The sequence below is a fragment of the Pleurodeles waltl genome, chromosome 2_1 (genome assembly GCF_031143425.1).
Source record: "Pleurodeles waltl isolate 20211129_DDA chromosome 2_1, aPleWal1.hap1.20221129, whole genome shotgun sequence".
Taxonomy (NCBI): domain Eukaryota; kingdom Metazoa; phylum Chordata; class Amphibia; order Caudata; family Salamandridae; genus Pleurodeles; species Pleurodeles waltl.
The window spans coordinates 180,535,832-180,554,930 of NC_090438.1; the positions used below are offsets into that span (position 1 = coordinate 180,535,832).

At 44.2% G+C, this 19,099-nt stretch overlaps 1 protein-coding gene across 1 annotated transcript in view; it reads right to left on the bottom strand.

Annotated features, from left to right (window-relative positions):
- ATP1B4 (ATPase Na+/K+ transporting family member beta 4) overlaps positions 1-19,099 on the bottom strand; it is a 250,030-nt gene that overhangs the window by 100,026 nt on the left and 130,905 nt on the right. Inside the window, exon 5 of the mRNA XM_069212109.1 lies at positions 12,239-12,343. Within this exon, the coding sequence (XP_069068210.1) occupies positions 12,239-12,343 (105 nt within the window). The remainder of the gene's footprint in view (positions 1-12,238; positions 12,344-19,099) is intronic.

Below are 19,099 nucleotides of genomic sequence, written 5' to 3' on the forward strand. Positions count from 1 at the left end.
GGGACAGCAAAGTCAATTTTGCATTGCTCGAAGGACTTGATGGTTGAACCTTGATATAGGTCTCGCAAGGTCTGACAGTCACCCCTCTCCTAGTCCGAAAAAGATCCTGGGGCAAGGGCTGGTTTAATGTCTGGATTTCGAGTGATCAGGGTATTCGGTGAGGGAAAGGTGGTAAGGCCTCTGCCCACCGCTAATCTGTCCCAGATCTCCAAAACAGTGCAAGTCGGGTCACCAAGTATGTGCTCCAAGGGTGAAGGTGTCATGGTAGCCAGGCCAGGTCCCATAGTAGTCTGCAAGCAACCGCCTGATCCAAATGAAGCCGGTGCTTCTCGCTTTCCCTGATGACCCATTCAGAAATAAAAATTATGTGTGCAGCCCAATAGTAGTCTAAGAGGTTAGGGCACACAAGACGTGGTTCCTGGACAGCATCAAGAGGCTATTCAAGATGCAGGGTTGCCTTCCCTTCCATATGAAGGAGTGAAGATCCTTCTTCATGGTTTTTATGTCATCTACAGGGATGGGGGTAGGGAAGGACTGGAACAGATATAATAAATGAGTTAGAATGTTCATTTTTACCGCATTTATGCAGCCAAGCCAGAAGATTTGAGGAGACCTCCATCTACGCAGATCCTCTAATATAGCTTTACACCGCGGTCCCCAATTGGCTCAAGACTAGGTTTGTAAGGAGGGAGTAATGGTGAGGCGAAGATATTGTATAGATCTGGACAAGTTATTTCTATAAAAAGCGCTCCCACCACTGTCATGCCCATCAGAATTATGCAAAAAGAACAATTGATGGACGGAATGCAGAACAAATCAAACATTCACCCCAGTCACAAATCTGGGTTTAATCCATCAGGTTTTTTGCTCACCAGGCCATTCCAGTTTGGATCCAGCCATATGCAAATCAGTCTTGACCCTGTTCCCCATGAGAACAGTCCAGCCTGAACTGCCAGGCCAGGTCCTCCCTGGACCAGAAACAAGCATCCTGGGACCGATTTCGGGCTTTCACCCCTCTTCAGCGAGGCTAGCTTGAATCCAGTGGCACAGTGAGCCCGGGACTCACAGCTGGGCATGTCCGGCGCACTTATAGCGACAAAACCAAACAAACACAAATAATGGATTAAATGCGGAACCAATCAAGCATTTACCCCCAGTCACAGATCTGGGTTTAATCCATCAATTCTTTTGTTCACCATGCCACCCCAGTTTGGACCCAGCCATATGTAAATGAGTCTTGACCCTGTTCCCCATGGGAACAGTCCAGCCCGAACTGCCAGACTAGGTCCTCCCTGGACCAGAAACAAGCAAGCCTGGCTGATGAAGGGTGATACCCTGAAACCGGCCTTATTTATCACATATTCCTACTAGTTCCCACATGGAAGCAACTCTCCTACTAGTTACAATCATTCCAATGTGGCGGCCATCCTACAATGTCAACAATTCTCAAACTAGCAAACATAAGGAGGATATAAGGATGAAAAACAGAGAAAGTTTCTAAAAAGACCAAAAGAACTACCAGGAAAGTAGAGTTCTAACCTTCAGCAAGAAATATAATGATATAAAAAGACAATGGAAGATATCACACAACTTGGCCACCATGGAAGGTGATAAGTTCACTGAAACAGATGGCTCAGCCAGTGATCGGAGCCAAAGTGATGCCTCAGAAGGAAGTTCTAACGTGCAACAAGATGCTGTTTCTTAAAGCCAGCACAATTTTGGGAGGATCTACGCATGCTCCAACAGGAGAAGAATTTGCAAAGTTGGAAGAAGGGCAGAGGTAAGGAACAGGGAAGGGGAAGAGGAAGAGGAGGTTGTGGACGAGGGAAAGGTGGAGGAACAAAAAAACTAGAAGAGAAGGCTGGAAGCAGAACTGCAACAACCCCCATGGGAATGACGATGAGGGGCCAGAAGTCAGGAGAATGAAGAAGCAAGCGAACAATGTGGTAAATGTATTTACTCGCATTTTGACTTCGACCGAGATAAAGGTCCTGAAATTGGGCCTTTCTTTTTGTCCATTTAACAATTTCAAATATTTTGTGAGTAGGGTGGATCTCTTCCAGTTTACCAGGAAATTGAAATTTCATAAATGGCATGCCTTAAAAAACAATAGACTCCACCCGATTGTTGTTAATGCTTCAGGGACTAGCGTTCTCAGCATTGGGGATATGGATGTATTGCATACCCTAGTAGAACTAAAATCAGAGGGAATAATCAGTGGGAAGGATTTTGAGAGCTTGGACATTACAGGTGTGGACTTGAATCTTAATTAACCCAGCAGTTTTAAATCAAAGTCCATCTTTAGTCATACTTTGCCTCATTTTGCCATTGATACATTTGAAGCCCTTGTGATTCATGTCCTCAAGTTACGGACTAAACGGTGCAGATGGCAATATGATAATTTAACAAGGAATAGAGATTGGCAATAAAAGTTCTCAGGGAGCACCATGACATTGTTAACTGCCAATCGGATAAGGGTGGTAATGTTGTGGTACTTCCCACCTCTGCTTATCTAAATTAAGGTTATAACCAGTTGAACCATGTGGGCTGCTATGCACGGGTGTCAAGGGATGACATTGATGTGGCTAATGCTCAATATTAAGACATGCTGTCTGATTGGAAGGATTGTGGTCTGGTGGAATGGTAGAAGTATATTTTTCTGTTAAACAAGTGCCCTAAGATACCAAGGGCCATATTTATACTTTTCGACGCACAACTGCGCCAACGCAGTTGTGCGTCAAAAAATCTAACGCCATTCTGAAGCGCCATGCGGGCGCCGTATTTATTCAATGACGTTAGCCGGCGTTAGCCGGCGGAGCTGCCTGGTGTGCGTAAAAAAAAAAGACTTACACCAGGCAGCGCCGGCGTAGGGGAATATGGAGCTTGGGCGTCAAAAAATGGGGCAAGTCAGGCTGAGGCAAAATTTTCGCCTCAACCCGATTTGCGCCATTTTTTTTTACTCCCAACCCCCATTGAAATGACTCCTGTCTTAGCAAAGACAGGAGTCATGCCCCCTTGCCCAATGGCCATGCCCAGGGGACATATGTCCCCTGGGCATGGCCATTGGGCATAGTGGCATGTAGGGGGGCACAAATCAGGCCCCCCTATGCCACAAAAAAAATAATAATAATACTTACCTGAACTTACCTTAAGTTCCCTGGGATGGGTCCCTCCATCCTTGGGCGTCCTCCCGGGGTGGGCAAGGGTGGCAGGGGGTGTCCCTGGGGGCATGGGAGGGCACCTCTGGGCTTCTTCCAAGCCCACAGGTCCCTTAACGCCTGCCCTGACCAGGCGCTAAAAAACGACACAAAAGCGGCTGGACGTCATTTTTTTTGACCCGCCCACTCCCGGGCGTCATTTTTGCCCGGGAGTGTAAATACGGCGCACATGCCTCGGAGTCATTTTTTAGGAGGGAACGCCTACCTTGCATATCATTAACGCAAAGCAGGTGTCCACGCTAAAAAATGACGCAAACTCCATGAACTTTGGTGCTAGACGCGTCTAACGCCAGAGTATAAATATGGAGTTCGTTTTGCATCGAATTTGCGTTAAAAAAACGACGCAAACCCGGCGCAAACAGAGTATAAGTATGGCCCCTATTGTAGTCACTTCCCAAGATACAGAAAGACCCGTGGGACCACCGGGTAGACCTGTAGTGTCTTTGTTGTGTAGCCATTTTAGCTCCATACACGTTATTTTAACATACTAGACCTGCCGCTGTGCACTTTAACCTAGATATATTTTATTTGGCTTCACTTTATTATTGTTTAAGTAGTCACTTTCACGGTCTTGTTTTATTTCTCTCTATCTAGCTGTTTTTGCCTTGTTCTCAAACAAGAGATTCTTGCTCACTCTGTGCTTCTTCCAAGGCTGCAGTAAGATAGGTTGCCGATGAAAGTGGTATAAGTTTTGTCTCTGACATTCATAGAAAACACATATCTTTACATAGGGACATTTTCTCAGAACATCAGCTGTTTTATTATAAAAATACTTTCCTGTCCCTTATACGTTAGAGGGAGATTCCAGCCAGAGAACCACAACTGTATGCTGATTGCTAAATGATTCGCTACAGCTGCTTCTGCAGACTTCAGGCCTTTGCTCAGGTATGGGGGATGATGTCTTCCCAGGGGAACCTGAAGGGCAGAATTAGAGCTTAACACGCTGTGCTCTATTATAGCCTAGGTAGTAATTAGTCTATTGATTCTAGTGACAATATGGTAGCGTTATTTCTATGCTTTACTATCCTTGTCACAATCTTAATCTTGTCATGCTGTATCGTCCTGGTTATTGCAGTCCATGCTTTGCTATCTAAGATGCAGTCGCTTTATTAAAGCATTGTTGAAACCTATACTGCCTCTGTTTGTCATTGTGTATGTGAGACTAATGTAACTGAGAGAAACAGATGAGACCTGAGTGACCATGACTTCTCTGAGAAATCAATTATTTCACGCACTCAGCTGCCCAATCATCCCACCCTTGGGTGGCGATGAGGCACTGCTAGTTAGCCAGAGCAAAACCCGAATTGGAGTGACAGGTGTCACCTGTAGTGGGTCAGACTCAGTCTCCCGCATGACAGGCGATTCTGCCACTCAAAATCCAGGAGTCTCATTAGAATAATGAGAGCCTACGCTACATCTTCAAAGGGATCCCTTTCAGAGAATGCATCTAGATATATTGATTTCCACTTTAGACATTGTCACCTCTCTCCCTTCCTACATCAAAGATAGTAAGGGCTTCCTTAGGTGGATCTATGACATGCCTTGGGAGGATGATTATTTACTGGTTACACTTGAAGTTACCTGTTTGTACACCAGCATAAAACACGAGGATGGAATCACAACTTGCAGGCACTTTCTCACAGCACTCTTTTTGTCTTTCTTCCATCATGCAGAAATGCTCCTGACGATGGTCAGGTACTGTCTAGAGAATAACTTTTTCTAATTTGACAAACAATTGTTTAGACAAGTTCAAGGTACAGCGATGGGCACATGTTTTGCTCCCAGTTATGCCAACCTCTTTATGGGATGGTGGGAGCAGCATGTGTGCCTACCCATGAATGACTTTAACATACATGTCATTCTGTAGACAAAGTATATGGTTGACCTGTTCCTCATTTGGAAAGGGAACAAAGAACAGGCATCAGAATTTATTGCGAAATTAAACAAGAATTATGTCAACCTGAAGTTTGTGAGTACCATTACTAAGGTTAGTGTAGCATTTCTTGACCTCAAAGGGGAAGTATCACACAACAAATTGACCACCAAACTTTTCAGAAAAAGTGAAGCAGGGAACATTCTTTTGCACGCACATAGCAGTCATCAAATCTATCTGATTAACAGTATCCCCCATGGAGAGTTTTTAAGGGCAGGGAGAAACTGAAAGCACTGAGGCTGATTTTCAAAATGAGTGTAGGGACATGACAGCCCATTTTAAGGATAGGGGCTACAGCACAAATTGTTTGTCCTCCGCTCTTACTAAAGCCCTTAAGGTTGATAGAGAATCTCTACTAGTGGACTGCACAAGACATGGTAAACAGCTAGAATCTGTGGAAAGAAGTCACATCAGGTTCAATACTACATTTAACCGTCAAGCAGGTAGGCTATTATTTATTTTTCGAAGAGATTCATTAGACATGTAGGCCCCCTTGGGCTAGATTGTGATGCAGTGCTCATGGGAAATGAAGTTTATACAGGATGGTTCTCGCTTTGTGTCATCCTGGATGCGGGGCCAATAGGGACTAGATGTTATTCGATTGTACACTGCAAAAAAAATCCATACAGTGTGCCTTGCATATAGCTTAGCGGCATACTTATATTGAAGTTTGCTTTATTTAACCAAGTTTGATAGGACAACTGCGTGGCATTTCTATAACGTTGATTTGGTAATTTTGAGTTATCCTCATTTTAATTTTATGTGATATTGTACAGTTTATTTGGGGTCTCATCATCTTTTTGACATTCTAAGATGGCCGCCACATTGGAATGATTACTCTTGGAGATTCAAAGACCCACCCTCTTTCTGTGTTGACTTGGGTGATTATTTTAGTTGCTTTTTTTCCTATATTGCCTTAACCCATGATCAAGGCGTGTTTCATGCTGAAACGTGTTGGGTTTTGTTTTGGTGTGCTGGCAGTGGAATAAAGTATGCACTGAAAAAGAAAACAAAAGGGCGAAATACGTTGGGTTTTGTTTTGGTGTACTGGCACCGGAATAAAGTATGTAATGAAGATATTTGGAGTCCAATTTCATGCCCCTGGAATGCATGTTTCCACAAAGTGAAAGAGTGTTTTGAAAATTGAGTGGGCACCTCACCAGCACGTGCACCACAGTCAGGGGGGCCCGTCCGGAGGAGGACTGCAACTTTATATATAAATATATTCAATACAAAATGGTCTGAAAGACATTTTCGGTGCACACACTCCACTGCCGGTGAAGGTGACGGAGGAGACTACCCTCGATTAACATTAATGGCGAAAATATTCACTGCACTCCAGGAGGTTTACAAAAGGTCTACTTTATTGTTGCAGCAACCACCAACGCGTTTCGACTTCTCACAAGTGTTGCTCACAGTTAGTGAGTCCTTTTACCTTTTTCCTTGAATAGTACTGGTCAATGATGCCCATTATGATGCATTCTGGACCATTTAGTTACTTTTTACAAAAACAAACAAAAACATTTTGAATAGTAAATAGGTTTCCTAACGATTCTTAATACTATAACTCCATTAATATATTTTTGAAGAAAATGTTTTTCTTACTTATTTTGTAAACTTTAAATATACCTGGCTAGAGCTAATGCATGTATCCTAATTGATTCTTAATGTACAATGTTAGTATATATTGTTGCCAATAATGTCTGAGTGCCCTTTTCAAATATTTCTTCATACTGAAATTATTTCCTTTTTATGGCCCCAAATAATGCATCTATAAAGAACAATTTTGTCATTCAATCATATAATTTCCTCAATATTTCACCTTGTGCTCTTTGTATCCCTAATTCAATATGCGATTTAGGATATTTTCTTTGGAGAAATCATTGTTTTGCATTTCAAAATAGTTTTTCCATTTCATTATCATCAGAACAATTTCTTCTTGTTCTTAAAAATTCACCAAAAGGGACACATTTGAGCAGTGGTTTTGGATGGAAACTAGTCCCATGTAATATACTGTTTGTGGCAGTTTCTTTCCTATACATGGTTGTGTGTAATTGGTTGTTTTCCACATAAACCTTAACGTCTAGGAAATTGATCTCTGTAGCATTAATGCTGTAAGTAAATTGTAAACCACAATGATTTTGATTTAACTTACAAAAATAGGTATTGAATTCTTCCTCTGAGCCATTCCATATGATAACTAAATCATCTATGTAACGAAGCCAAAGAATGATTTTATCCGGATCTTCCTGATATATGTCTTGCCAAGCAACTTCTCTCTCCCACCTCCCCATAGTTAGGTTTGCATAACTTGGAGATAGAGAAATGCCAATAGCTGTCCCACGCAACTGTTTATATATTTGATGATTGAACAGGAACACATTGTTTAGTAAGCACATCTCAACCATTTCTAAAAGCATCATTGAATGTTTGGTTTCTTTAATGTTCCTTTGTCGTAATAAATATGCTAGAGCCCGGGTTGATCAGTCCAGGGGGGGCCGAAAAAAAGGGGGTGTACCAAAACACTTTTTCCCCATTCATTGTTCCATAGGGATTTCGAACAGCAATAACCGCTGAAAATACTGCAGGGAATTACACGAAATTTGTCAGTAAGATGGATCCTGGTCTAGAAAATTACCTTTTTGTGTTTTGCTGTGAATCTGTTTGGTACTTTTGTGGTAATTAACAGGGAAAGAATGTGTATATAGAGGGACATGGATCCATCGCGCATCCGACCCGGACTGCCGCAAATCCCCGAACCACAATTAGGAGTGTGATTGGCTGGGTGCCAGCCTTTCAAAAAGTTGCGGCTGCCATTTTGTCAACCGGCAACGGTCCTGGGGCATGGATTTTCCTTGAGAAATGGGTAGAAGGGGTCAGGGTGGAGGTACTCTGACTCCATGGGGATAATGTATGGATTTGTGAAGGATGAATTATGAGTTTAAAAAGGTTAAAAGCTCCTTTTTTTTACACCCGTGGATCCGCGACTCTGTTGCGGTGCTCAGAACGGCCACCCGTGTAACGTTACGACGGAGTTGTGAACCCTGCCGATGAAAGAATAAAATATATATGTTTAAACACATACTGTTGCACACACTGTCAAATCCACTCACAGACCCACTCAGACACTCACACACCCACTTACAGCCCCAGTTAGAGACACACACCCACTAACAGACCCACTCACACACTTAAGCACCCACTCACAGATCCACTCAGACACTAATTTACCTACTTACTGACCCACTCAGACCCTCAGGCACCCACTAAGAGACCCACTAAGACCCTATCACACCTACTCACAGACCGACTGAGACACTGACACACCCACTCACATACCCACTGAGATGCTGACTCACCCACTCACAGACCCACTCACAGACTCTCCCACCCACTCACAGATCCACTGACACACTCACACACCCACTCACAGATCTACTCAGACTCTCATGCACACACAGATCCACTCAGACCCTCATGCACCCGCTCACAGACCCACTCCGACACTCACTCACAGACCCACTCAGACACTCATGCACCCACTCAGATACCCACTCCCACACTCATGTATCCTCTCACAGACCCACTCGTATACTGATGCACCCACTCAGAGACTGATGCACCCATTCATAGACCCACTCAGAGACTCAGCCACACACTCACAGACCCACTTACACACTCACACACTCACAGATTTTTCTCAGACCCTCATACACATACAGATCCACTCAGACCCTCATGCACTCACTCACAGACCCACTCAGACCCTCATACACCTACTCACAGACCCACTCAGACACTCACACACCCACTCACAGACCCACTCAGAGACTCATGCCTTCACTCATAGACCCTCAGTCAAGCACCCACTCACAGATCCACTCAGACACTCATGCACCCACTCACATACCCACTCAGACAGTCATGTCACCATTCACAGACCCACTCTGACACTCATGCACCCACAGACAGAAGGAACCATAGCACTTAGACTGCCCTCCTCGCAGCCACATACGACTTTCGCACCCTCCTTGACCGAGGCAAGTTCATCGCCCTCATCCTCCTGGACCTTTCTGCTGCCTTCGACACAGTCTCACGTGACACGCTACGCACCCGCCTCCATCACGCCGGCATCCGAGACTCAGTATTGCAATGGCTCTCCTCGTTCCTCATCGGCAGAACACAGAAGGTCCGACTCCCCCCCTTTCTCTCAGAAGCCACCAAGATCAGCTGCGGCGCTCCCCATGGATCCTCACTGAGTCCCACCCTCTTTAACCTCTACATGACCCCACTAGCTGCCATTGTCAGAAGCCACTCATTCAACATCGTCTCCTACGCTGATGACACCCAACTGATAGTCTCCCTCACCAACAACCCGACCACCGCCAAAAACAATTTCCACAAAGGAATGAAAGCAGTCGCCGCTTGGATGAAAGATAGTTGCCTCAAACTGAACTCGGACAAAACAGAAGTCCTCATCCTCGGCTCCAAACACTCCACCTGGAACGAGTCCTGGTGGCCCACTGCCCTCGGAAACGCCCCACCAACCACTCCCGCAACCTCAGCGTCATCTTAGACTCATCGCTCTCAAAGGACCGACAGGTGAGCGTAGTCTCATCAGGTTGCTTCCACACCTGCGAATGCTTCATGAAATGTTCAAGTGGATCCCCACCGAAGCCAGAAGGACAGTCACCCAGGCCCTCTTCAACAGCCGCCTCGACTACGGCAATGCAGTTTACGCTGGAACCATTGCCAAGACCCGGAAAAGACTACAACGCATCCAGAACTCTTCCGCCCGTCTCATCAAGAACGCCCCATGACACAGCCACAACTCCGCTCTTCTAAGAGACCTACACTGGCTGCCTATTGACAAGAGAATCACCTCCAAGCTCTTGACCCATGCCTACAAGGCCCTACACGACGCTGGACCAGCCTACCTCAACCACAGACTCTCCTTCTACACTCCCGATTTTTCACTTCCTCACATTGTGCGAGCATTACACTTTCCTCTGAGTAATTCCGTCTAACTCTCAAGAATTCACCATACGGTATGCTTCTCAATAGACTTTGGGGATGAAAACTTGTACCATGTAGAAGACTATTTGTTGATGTAGGTTTTCGATACATTATTGTCTGTAACAATTGATTGTGTACATAAACTTTAATGTCCAAAAATTCTATTTCCTTCCTATTGGTTTTGTATGTAAATTTCCAACCAACTTCATTGATATTTAAGATCTCAAAAAATTCCTGAAATTCCTTTTCTGTTCCCTTCCAAATAATGAACAAATCATCAATGAATCTCAACCAAGGTTGTTCTTTTTCCATATCTTGGTTATTCTCTTCTCTTCAAGCCACCTCTCTCTCCCACCAACCCATGGTAAGGTTGGCGTAGCTTGGAGAGAAAGAAACTCCCATGGCTGTCCCTTGTGTTTGTAAAACAATTTAATGATTAAACATAAAAATGTTATTAGTTAGACACATTTCAATCATAGCTAACAACATCTTATAATGTTGTAATTATTGAATATTACGTTGCCTCAAAAAATATTCAACATCCTTGAGACCTACTTTGTGTCTAATAGATGTATACAAGGACACCACATCCACTGTTACCAACAAATATTCCTCCTGCCAATTAATGCCCGTAAGTGTTCTTAAAAAGTCCCCCCTATCCTTAATATAAGAGCTCAAAGTTGGAACCAGGGGTGCCAAATAATAATCAACATATTCTCATACAAAGCACCACAACTTGAAATAATCGGTCTGCCTGGTAGGTTATTTAATGTTTTATGTATCTTCGGCAGAAAGTAGATTGTAGGTATAGCAGGAAATTCATTATATAGGAAATGATAATCATTTTCATTGATCAGATTTTCATCTCGCCACTGATTTAATATACAATCCAATTTTTTAATCAAACCTTCCATAGGATTCTTTTTTAATCTACAATAGTTGTTCTTGTCATTCAGTTGCCTGTATGCTTCACATTTGTAGTCTTGTACATTCATAATAACTATGTTTCCTCCCTTATCCGCTGGTTTCATTTCTATTGTCTTGTTCATTTTTAAATTTTCCAGGGCTTGTCTTTCACCCAATGTCAGATTTTCTCTTCTGCTCTCCTGATGTTTTTTTCTTTTTCTTAGTTTGTCCAGATCTTTTACCACAAATTCATGAAAGATGTCTATTTTGTTTCAGGATTAAATATTGGACAGAACTTCGATTGTGCTTTCAGAGAACTATATTGGTGTTGATTAGTTCTTATATCCAGCATTTCTAAAATTTCCTTTTCTGAGAGTTCTTCTTCATCCAAATTATGTATAAGGTCGTAACAAGTTTTTAAATCCTGTATTTGATCAATATTCAGGTCAGTATCTTTCATCTCCTTATGACCTTCATGAACATTTGTTTTAACTTTGTTGGCAATTGTCTTTCTTAATTGGAGTTTTCTCTTTTACGAAGGCGTGTCTTACAAATATACCATGAAGAAATATTAGTCTTGAATATCAGGAAAGCAATTTTGTAAACAAATGGTAATTTACATAAACTCAATATTAGATTAGAATGAAGCATGGATAGGAGTAATAGATGAGGACTAAAAAGAACTCACTCCAACATTACATAAGGAATCCATTATAAAGTATAATATACGAATGGATACAAAGGAAAGTCATAGAGAATAGGTTAATGTTTAAAAACTACATGTCCCAGAATACAACATCATAGTCAACTGATAAGGCACTATATAAGTACGGTGGAAAGAGACGTTGTTTACCTGTGATCAAGACCTGTTTAGGTTGAAACGCGTTGGGTGGCAGAATCACTTTTTATGAAATGACAATAAAAGGCTGAAATAATAACTTCCTGGAGTGCGATGGATCATTTTTTTGAAGAAATTTTTAGGAGTTTTGGTCGCTAACTTCTTCATCGGCACCGGCAGCAAGAGCGCGCGATGCGCAAGTGGCCATATATATATGTCATTGTTAAGCTTTAAGTGCAATAAGCTTGCCAGGATCAGCCTTTCTAGCTACTTTGATGACTGATAGATTAAGACTATTTTTTAATGTAATAAAAAACAAAAACATACCTTCCAGAAAGCTGTGCATCTGTTCTACATATGGTGACCATGTGGAACTTTCTGAAGCATTGAAGGACACGTGAAACCCACTCAAGTGGGGTCTAATCATTACTCCTTGGAGGAAAGACATTCAGAGTTAACCATTCCACATACAGTCAATTTCAGACATTAGAATTAATAATATTGAAAAGGTACATTTCAAATAAGCATGCATCTACCCGTGCAAAGAGCATCTCTAGTGCTGGGGGCACATTCGCCAGGCAATGGCACATACAGCACAGTCTGCACCAATTTATATGGTATAAGGACTGGTGAAGGCACTTAATTTTATTTTACAATTTTAGAAATTGGCATTGGAGTTATAGTTTTCTCTACAGTTTATTGTATTTTGTTGCAGCAACGTTACCACATTGGGTTTGTTTTCTTCGTTCTGGATGGATTAGTAAACAGGTTCAGTGTCACTAAGCACATTCAAATATACTGCAAACCAGTGTAGTTCTGCTGCTATTTCACTGTTTCTGTTTGCCTGGTGCAGGTAGTAGTGCCGCTATTCCACTGTTTCAGTTTGCCTGGTGCAGGTAATAGTGCTGCTATTCCACTGTTTCAGTTTGCCTGCTGCAAGTAGTAGTGCTGCTATTCCACTGTTTGTTTGCCTGGTGCAGGTAATAGTGCTGCTATTCCACTGTTTCAGTTTGCCTGCTGCAGGTAGTAGTGCAGCTATTCCACTGTTTGTTTGCCTGGTGCAGGTAGTAGTGCTGCTATTTCACTGTTTGTTTGCCTGGTGCAGGTAGTAGTGCTGCTATTTTACTGTTTGTTTGCCTGGTGCAGGTAGTAGTGCTGCTATTTCACTGTTTGTTTGCTTGGTGCAGGTAATAGTGCTGCTAGTCCACTGTTTCTGTTTGCCTGGTACAGGTAGTAGTACTGCTATTGCACTGTGTGTTTACCTGCTGCAGGTAGTAGTTCTGCTATTCCACTGTTTATGTTTGCTTGGTGCAGGTAGTAGTGCTGCTATTCCACTGTTTGTTTACCTGTTGCAGGTAGTAGTGCTGCTCTTCCACTGTTTCTGTTTGCCTGGTGCAGGTAGAAGTGCTGCTATTCCACTGTGTGTTTACCTGCTGCAGGTAGTAGTGCTGCTATTCCACTGTTTGTTTACCTGCTGCAGGTAATATTGCTCTGTTGCACTGTTTCTCTTTCCCTGGTGCAGATAGCAGTGCTGCTGTTGCACTGTTTCTGCTTACCTGGTGCAGTTATTACTGCTGCTGTTGCACTGTTTCTGTTTACCTGGTGCAGGTAAAATTGCTGCTGTTGCACTGTTTCTGTTTACCTGGTGCAAATAATATTGCTGCTGTTGCACTGTATCTTTTTACCTCTATTGGGTAGTAGGGCTGCGGTTGCTCTGTTTCTGCTTACCCGGGGCAGGTAGCACCGTTATTGTTCACTGCTGCTGCTGTACTGTTTCTTTACTCCTCTGGCAGGCAGTACTGCTGCTGTCACATATGGTGTATGTAGAAGTGTTGCTGTTACATTGCTGCTTCATTCTTCCTCAAGACAGTATTACTGTTTTCCCTGTATTTCTGCACACTTGGAGTAGCTAATGTTTCTCTAAACCCAGTGCAGGTAGTGCAGCTGTTTTGACACTAAATCCGTGCACTGTGAAATATGTGTTAGGCTTTTGTGATATAAGAATTCCTACTCCTGTCCCTCTCTTTCAAAACACATGCTGCACATAGTAATCCTGCTGCTACAATTTGTACACATGAGGCAGGCAACCACTGTTTAGACCTGGTTCAGTCAGTGCTGGTTCTGCTGTTCTCTGTCTGTGCCCCTGGCGCAGAAGTGTTTGTGTTCTAACACTGCTTAGACCTGGTTCAGTCAGTGCTGGTTCTGCTGTTCTCTGTCTGTGCCCCTGGTGCAGAGGTGTTTGTGTTCTAACACTGCTTAGACCTGGTTCAGTCGGTGCTGGTTCTCGTGCACTCTCTCTGTGCCCCTGGGGCAGACGGGGTTGGAGTTCTAACACTTTTTAGACCTGGTTCAGTCAGTGCTGCTTCTCGTGGACTCTGTCCCTGCTGCTGATGGGGTTGGTGTTCTAACATTGGTTAGACTTGGTTTAGGCAGTACTGTTCCTATCACTCTGACTCTGTGCACCTGGTTCAGGCAGCACTGGTACTGCTGGACTCTGTGCCCCTGTCGCAGACGGTGTTGGTGTTATAACGCTGTTTAGACCTGGTTCAGGCCGTGCTGGTTCTGCTGTACCCTGTCTGTTCCCCAGGTTCAGAGGTGTTGGTGTTCTAACACTGTTTAGACCTGGTTCAGTCAGTGCTGGTTCTCGTGGACTCTCTGTCCCTGGTGCAGACGGGGTTGGTGTTCTAACATTGTTTAGACTTGGTTTAGGTAGTACCGTTCCTGTCACTTTCACGCTGTGCACCTGGTTCAGGTAGCACCGGTACTGCTGTACCCTGTGCTCCTGTTGCAGACGGTGTTGGTGTTCTAACACTGTTTAGACCTGGTTCAGTCAGTGCTGGTTCTCGTGGACTCTCTGTCCCTGGTGCAGACGGGGTTGGTGTTCTAACATTGTTTAGACTTGGTTTAGGTAGTACCGTTCCTGTCACTTTCACGCTGTGCACCTGGTTCAGGTAGCAGCGGTACTGTTGTACCCTGTGCTCCTGTTGCAGACGGTGTTTGTGTTCTAACACTGTTTAGACCTGGTTGAGTCAGTGCTTGTTCTTGTGCACTCTCTGTGCCCCTGGTGCAGACAGGGTTGGTGTTCTAACATTGTTTAGACTTGGTTTAGGCAGTACTGTTCTGATTCTGTGCACCTGGTTCAGGCAGCAATGGTACTGCTGGACTCTGTGTCTATGGTGCAGACGGTGTTGGTGTTCTAACACTGTTTAGACCTGGTGCAGGCCATGCTGGTTTTGCTGCAATCCGGCTGTACCCCTGGTGCAGACAGTGTTGGTGTCCTTACGCTGTTTAGACCTGGTTTGGGCAGTACTCTTCCTGTCACTTTGATTCTGTGCACCTGGTTCAGATGCAGCAGTACTGTTCTTCTTAGACCAGTTCCAAACTCACTGTTCAGCTATTACTGTTATGATCGCACTGATGTGTCCTGTATGATTTGAACACTGAATCTCACACGGCTGCTGTTGCAATGTTTTTCATCACCTGTGTAGGGACTTTTGCTACTGTCATGGGTTTATGCACACCTGGGGGCATACTTATGGGGGACTGGCGTAGGGCAGCACAGCAAGTATTGATGCTCCGCTGGCTTTTACCGGCTGTTTTGCCCTGGCCAAACTGACATGTGCACTTTGAAGCTCTCCACTCAGCGGTCTTAGGACAGCTGGGTGGAGACGGTGCACAGGCCTCTGGGGCCTGAAGGATGAAGGAGCACCCAGCCAGGCCGTTCCATCCAATCCAGGTGCTGCTCTCATGCTGGTTAACAGCATAGGCAGCAGCGTCTGGATTGGTTAGGGGAGCTCTTCCTCTATCGGAGAGCAGAACAACACGGAGGAGGATGCGCAGCCCATGGGTAAGTGTTGTTTTTTGTTTTAAATGTGTAATATATGTGTGTGCAACGCATGTGTGTGTAATGCATGTAAGTGTGTAATGCATGTAAGTGTAGTGGTCGTGTTTATTTCATAGTTAGCATTATGGTATTATTTGGGCTTTTGGAGTGATGGGTGGTTTACTTTGGGGTTTTGGAGGGAGGGGGTGTTTGTTTCTTTGCGAAGTGGTGGGGCATTTCACTCACCCACCACTTTCAAAGGCTACAAGCCAACACCGATCCCAAGTGCAGATAGTACTGAAATTGTCCCAGAGTGTCTGCATTATAGATGCAGGTAGTACTGGTGCTGTCATTCAGTGTCTGTATCTTTGATGCAGGTAGTACTTCTGCTATCACAGTGTGTTGATGTCTCTTGTGCAGGTAGGACAGAAGCTGTGGCATAATGCCAGTACCACTTATAATGCTGTCACATTGTGGCAGTACCCATAAGGCAGGTAGTACTGAAGCTGCCCCAGGGTGTCTGTGACATACATGCAGATAGTACCCATACTGTCACGTTGTGTCTGTATTTCTGATGCAGGTAGACCAAAGCTGCCCCAAAGTGTTCATACCATAGGTGCAGGTAGTACTCATGCAGTCACATTGTGCCTCTAGCCCTAAGGCAGGTAGTACTGGTGCTAACACTCAGGCCCATATTTATACTTTTTTAGTGCCGCATTTGCGCCATTTTTTTACGCAAAATTGGCGCAAACTTACAAAATGCAATGGTATTTTGTAAGTTTGTGCCGATTTTGCGTAAAAAAACGACGCAAATGCGGCGCTAAAAAAGTATAAATATGGTCCAACTGTATTTTGTAAGTTTGTGCCGCTTTTGCGTCAAAAAGCAGTGCAAATTTGTCGCAAAAAAAAAGTATAAATACGGGCCTCAATGTCTATACCACTGATGCAGGGTGTACTGCTGAAGTATTTGTCTGTGTCTCTTGTGCAAGTAGTGCCTAAGCTGTGGCACAGTGTCAGTGCCATGCTGTCACGCTGTCTGAATTCTGACCTAGATGGTACTGAAGTTGCCCCAGAGCGTCCCAACCAAAGATGCCGATAGTACTGCTGCTGTTGCGAAGTGTCAGTACTCCTGGCACAGGTAGTGGTGGTGCTCAGTATCTGTAATCCTGGTGCAGGTAGTTCTGGTGCTGTTGCTCAGTGTCAGAACCCCTGATGCAAGCAGTACTGGTGCTGTCGCTCAGTGTCAGAAGTCAGAATCCCTGGTGCAGGTAGTACTCCAGCTGCCCAAGAGTGCCAGTACCATGGATGCATATAGTACTCATGCTGTCACATTCGCTCTGTCTCACTTGTACAGGTAGTACTCAAGACGTCCTAGAGTGTCCGTATCACAGACGCAGGTAGTACTGGTGCTGCTGCTCAGTGTCTGTGTCCCTGATGGAGGTAGTCCTGGTGCTGCTGCTCAGTGTCTGTACCCCTCGTGCATGCAGTACTGGTGTTGCTCAGTGTCATTCCTCCTAGTGCAGGTAGTGCTGGTGCTGTCACTTGGTGTCAGTACCCTTAGTTCAGGTAGTGCTGGTTCTGTCACTCAGTATCAGTACCTCTAGTGCAGGTAGTACTTGTACTGTTGGTCAGTTTCAGAACCTCTGGAGCAGGCAGTACTAGTGCTGTCACTCACTGTCTGTACACCTGATGAAGGTAGTACTGGTGCTATTGCTTAGTGTCAGTACCCCTGATACAAGTAGTACTGTTTGTGTCACTCAGTGTCTGTACCATAGATGAGATAGTACTGGTGGTGCCACTCAGTGCCAGTACCCCTGGTGGAGGTAGTAAGGGTTCTGTTGCCGAGTGTCAGTACCCCTGATGCAGGTAGGACTGGTGATGTTGCGTAGTGTCTGTACTATAGATGCAGGTTGCACTAGTGCTGTTGCTCATTGTCAGTATCTATGGTGCAGGCAGTACTGATGCTGTCGCACAGAGTCAGTACCTGTCGTTCAGTGTCTGTACCATACATGCAGGTAGTACTGGTGGTGTTGCTCAGTGTCTGTACCATAAAGGCAGGTTGTACTGGTGCTGTCACTCAGTGTCAGTACACCTGATGTAGGTAGTACTGGTGCTGCCTCTCAGTGTCAGTACCCCTGGTGCAGGTACTACTGATGCTGTCGCTCAGTAGCTGTGCCATTGATTCAGGCAGTATTCCTGCTCTCACGTTGTTTCTGTGCTGCTGGTGCATGATGGCGGGGTACAGCGTGCTCTGATATTATTAAGCTAATAATCTTCCTGACCAGACCTTAAAAGACTTTAAGCTCCACTGTTAAGGTCAGGCTAACGCTGGCTTAAAATGCATTGACAAAGTCAGCCTTTGAGTTGAAAAACACAGCTAGGGTGTGATGAAGCTGAAATGAAGGTTTTACATTTATTAGCGCATAAACGTAGAGTGAAATAATCATGTGTGACTCTAACCGAACTAATAAAGATTGTACGGGGACGAAATGTGCCCTCAGAGTAGTTTGCCAACATTTATAAGCGTGCTTTATATAACGTGATGTATTAGAAGTGCATTAATCCGACATAATCATAAACGTGTGCTATGATTTGCTTGTTTGAAATGTTTTAGCTTAGCATTACTTTAGTACAGGCTTCGGCCTAGTTGCCTGGTCTCACGGTTTAGATGCTTGTATTTTTCCAATGTGCTAATAAACGTGTATTTTTGCTTGAAGCTGTACTTTTCCACTGAGATCGTTCACATGCTTATCTTAAGGTTTCGTGCCAGCCTGGCATATTTCTCTCTTTACTCCAAGGTCAATCTGCAGGTGCGGACAATGGAAGCTCTGAAAGTGAGTTAATTGGTATAAAATGTTGCAACTTGCGTACTCGTCTCCAAGGATAATGTATGCTTAAGTAAAAGCCTGAGAACTGTCGTTTTTGATTGGACAATTTGAAGCCAACCTATGAACCCTCCAATGGAAGACCCTACTGGATTTGAACTGTTGTCTATTTAAACCAGGTGCACGAGGAAAAAGTAGCCATTACAGCCATTACAGCCATTACAGCCATTACAGCCATTACAGCTCGATACCCGCCATTTTGCAGGACATTGCAGCTATTATGGCCCACCTTGCTGCGACGCCATTTTGAAAGAGACTTTGATGCTTTCTCTAATCGAGAGAAAGAGACTTTAATGATTCTTGCCCTAGAGACTTTAACTTTGATCCCTTGCATGAAGTAGTAGTTTTATTTTGCTGCCGTGAGGCAATTGCCCCGTCCACCTTGCCCTTTGCCCCGTCCCATGCTGATCGAAACGGTACCCATGCTGATCGAGAAACGGTACCTGTGAGACGAAGACTTCCTTGAATGCTGATTGTAAT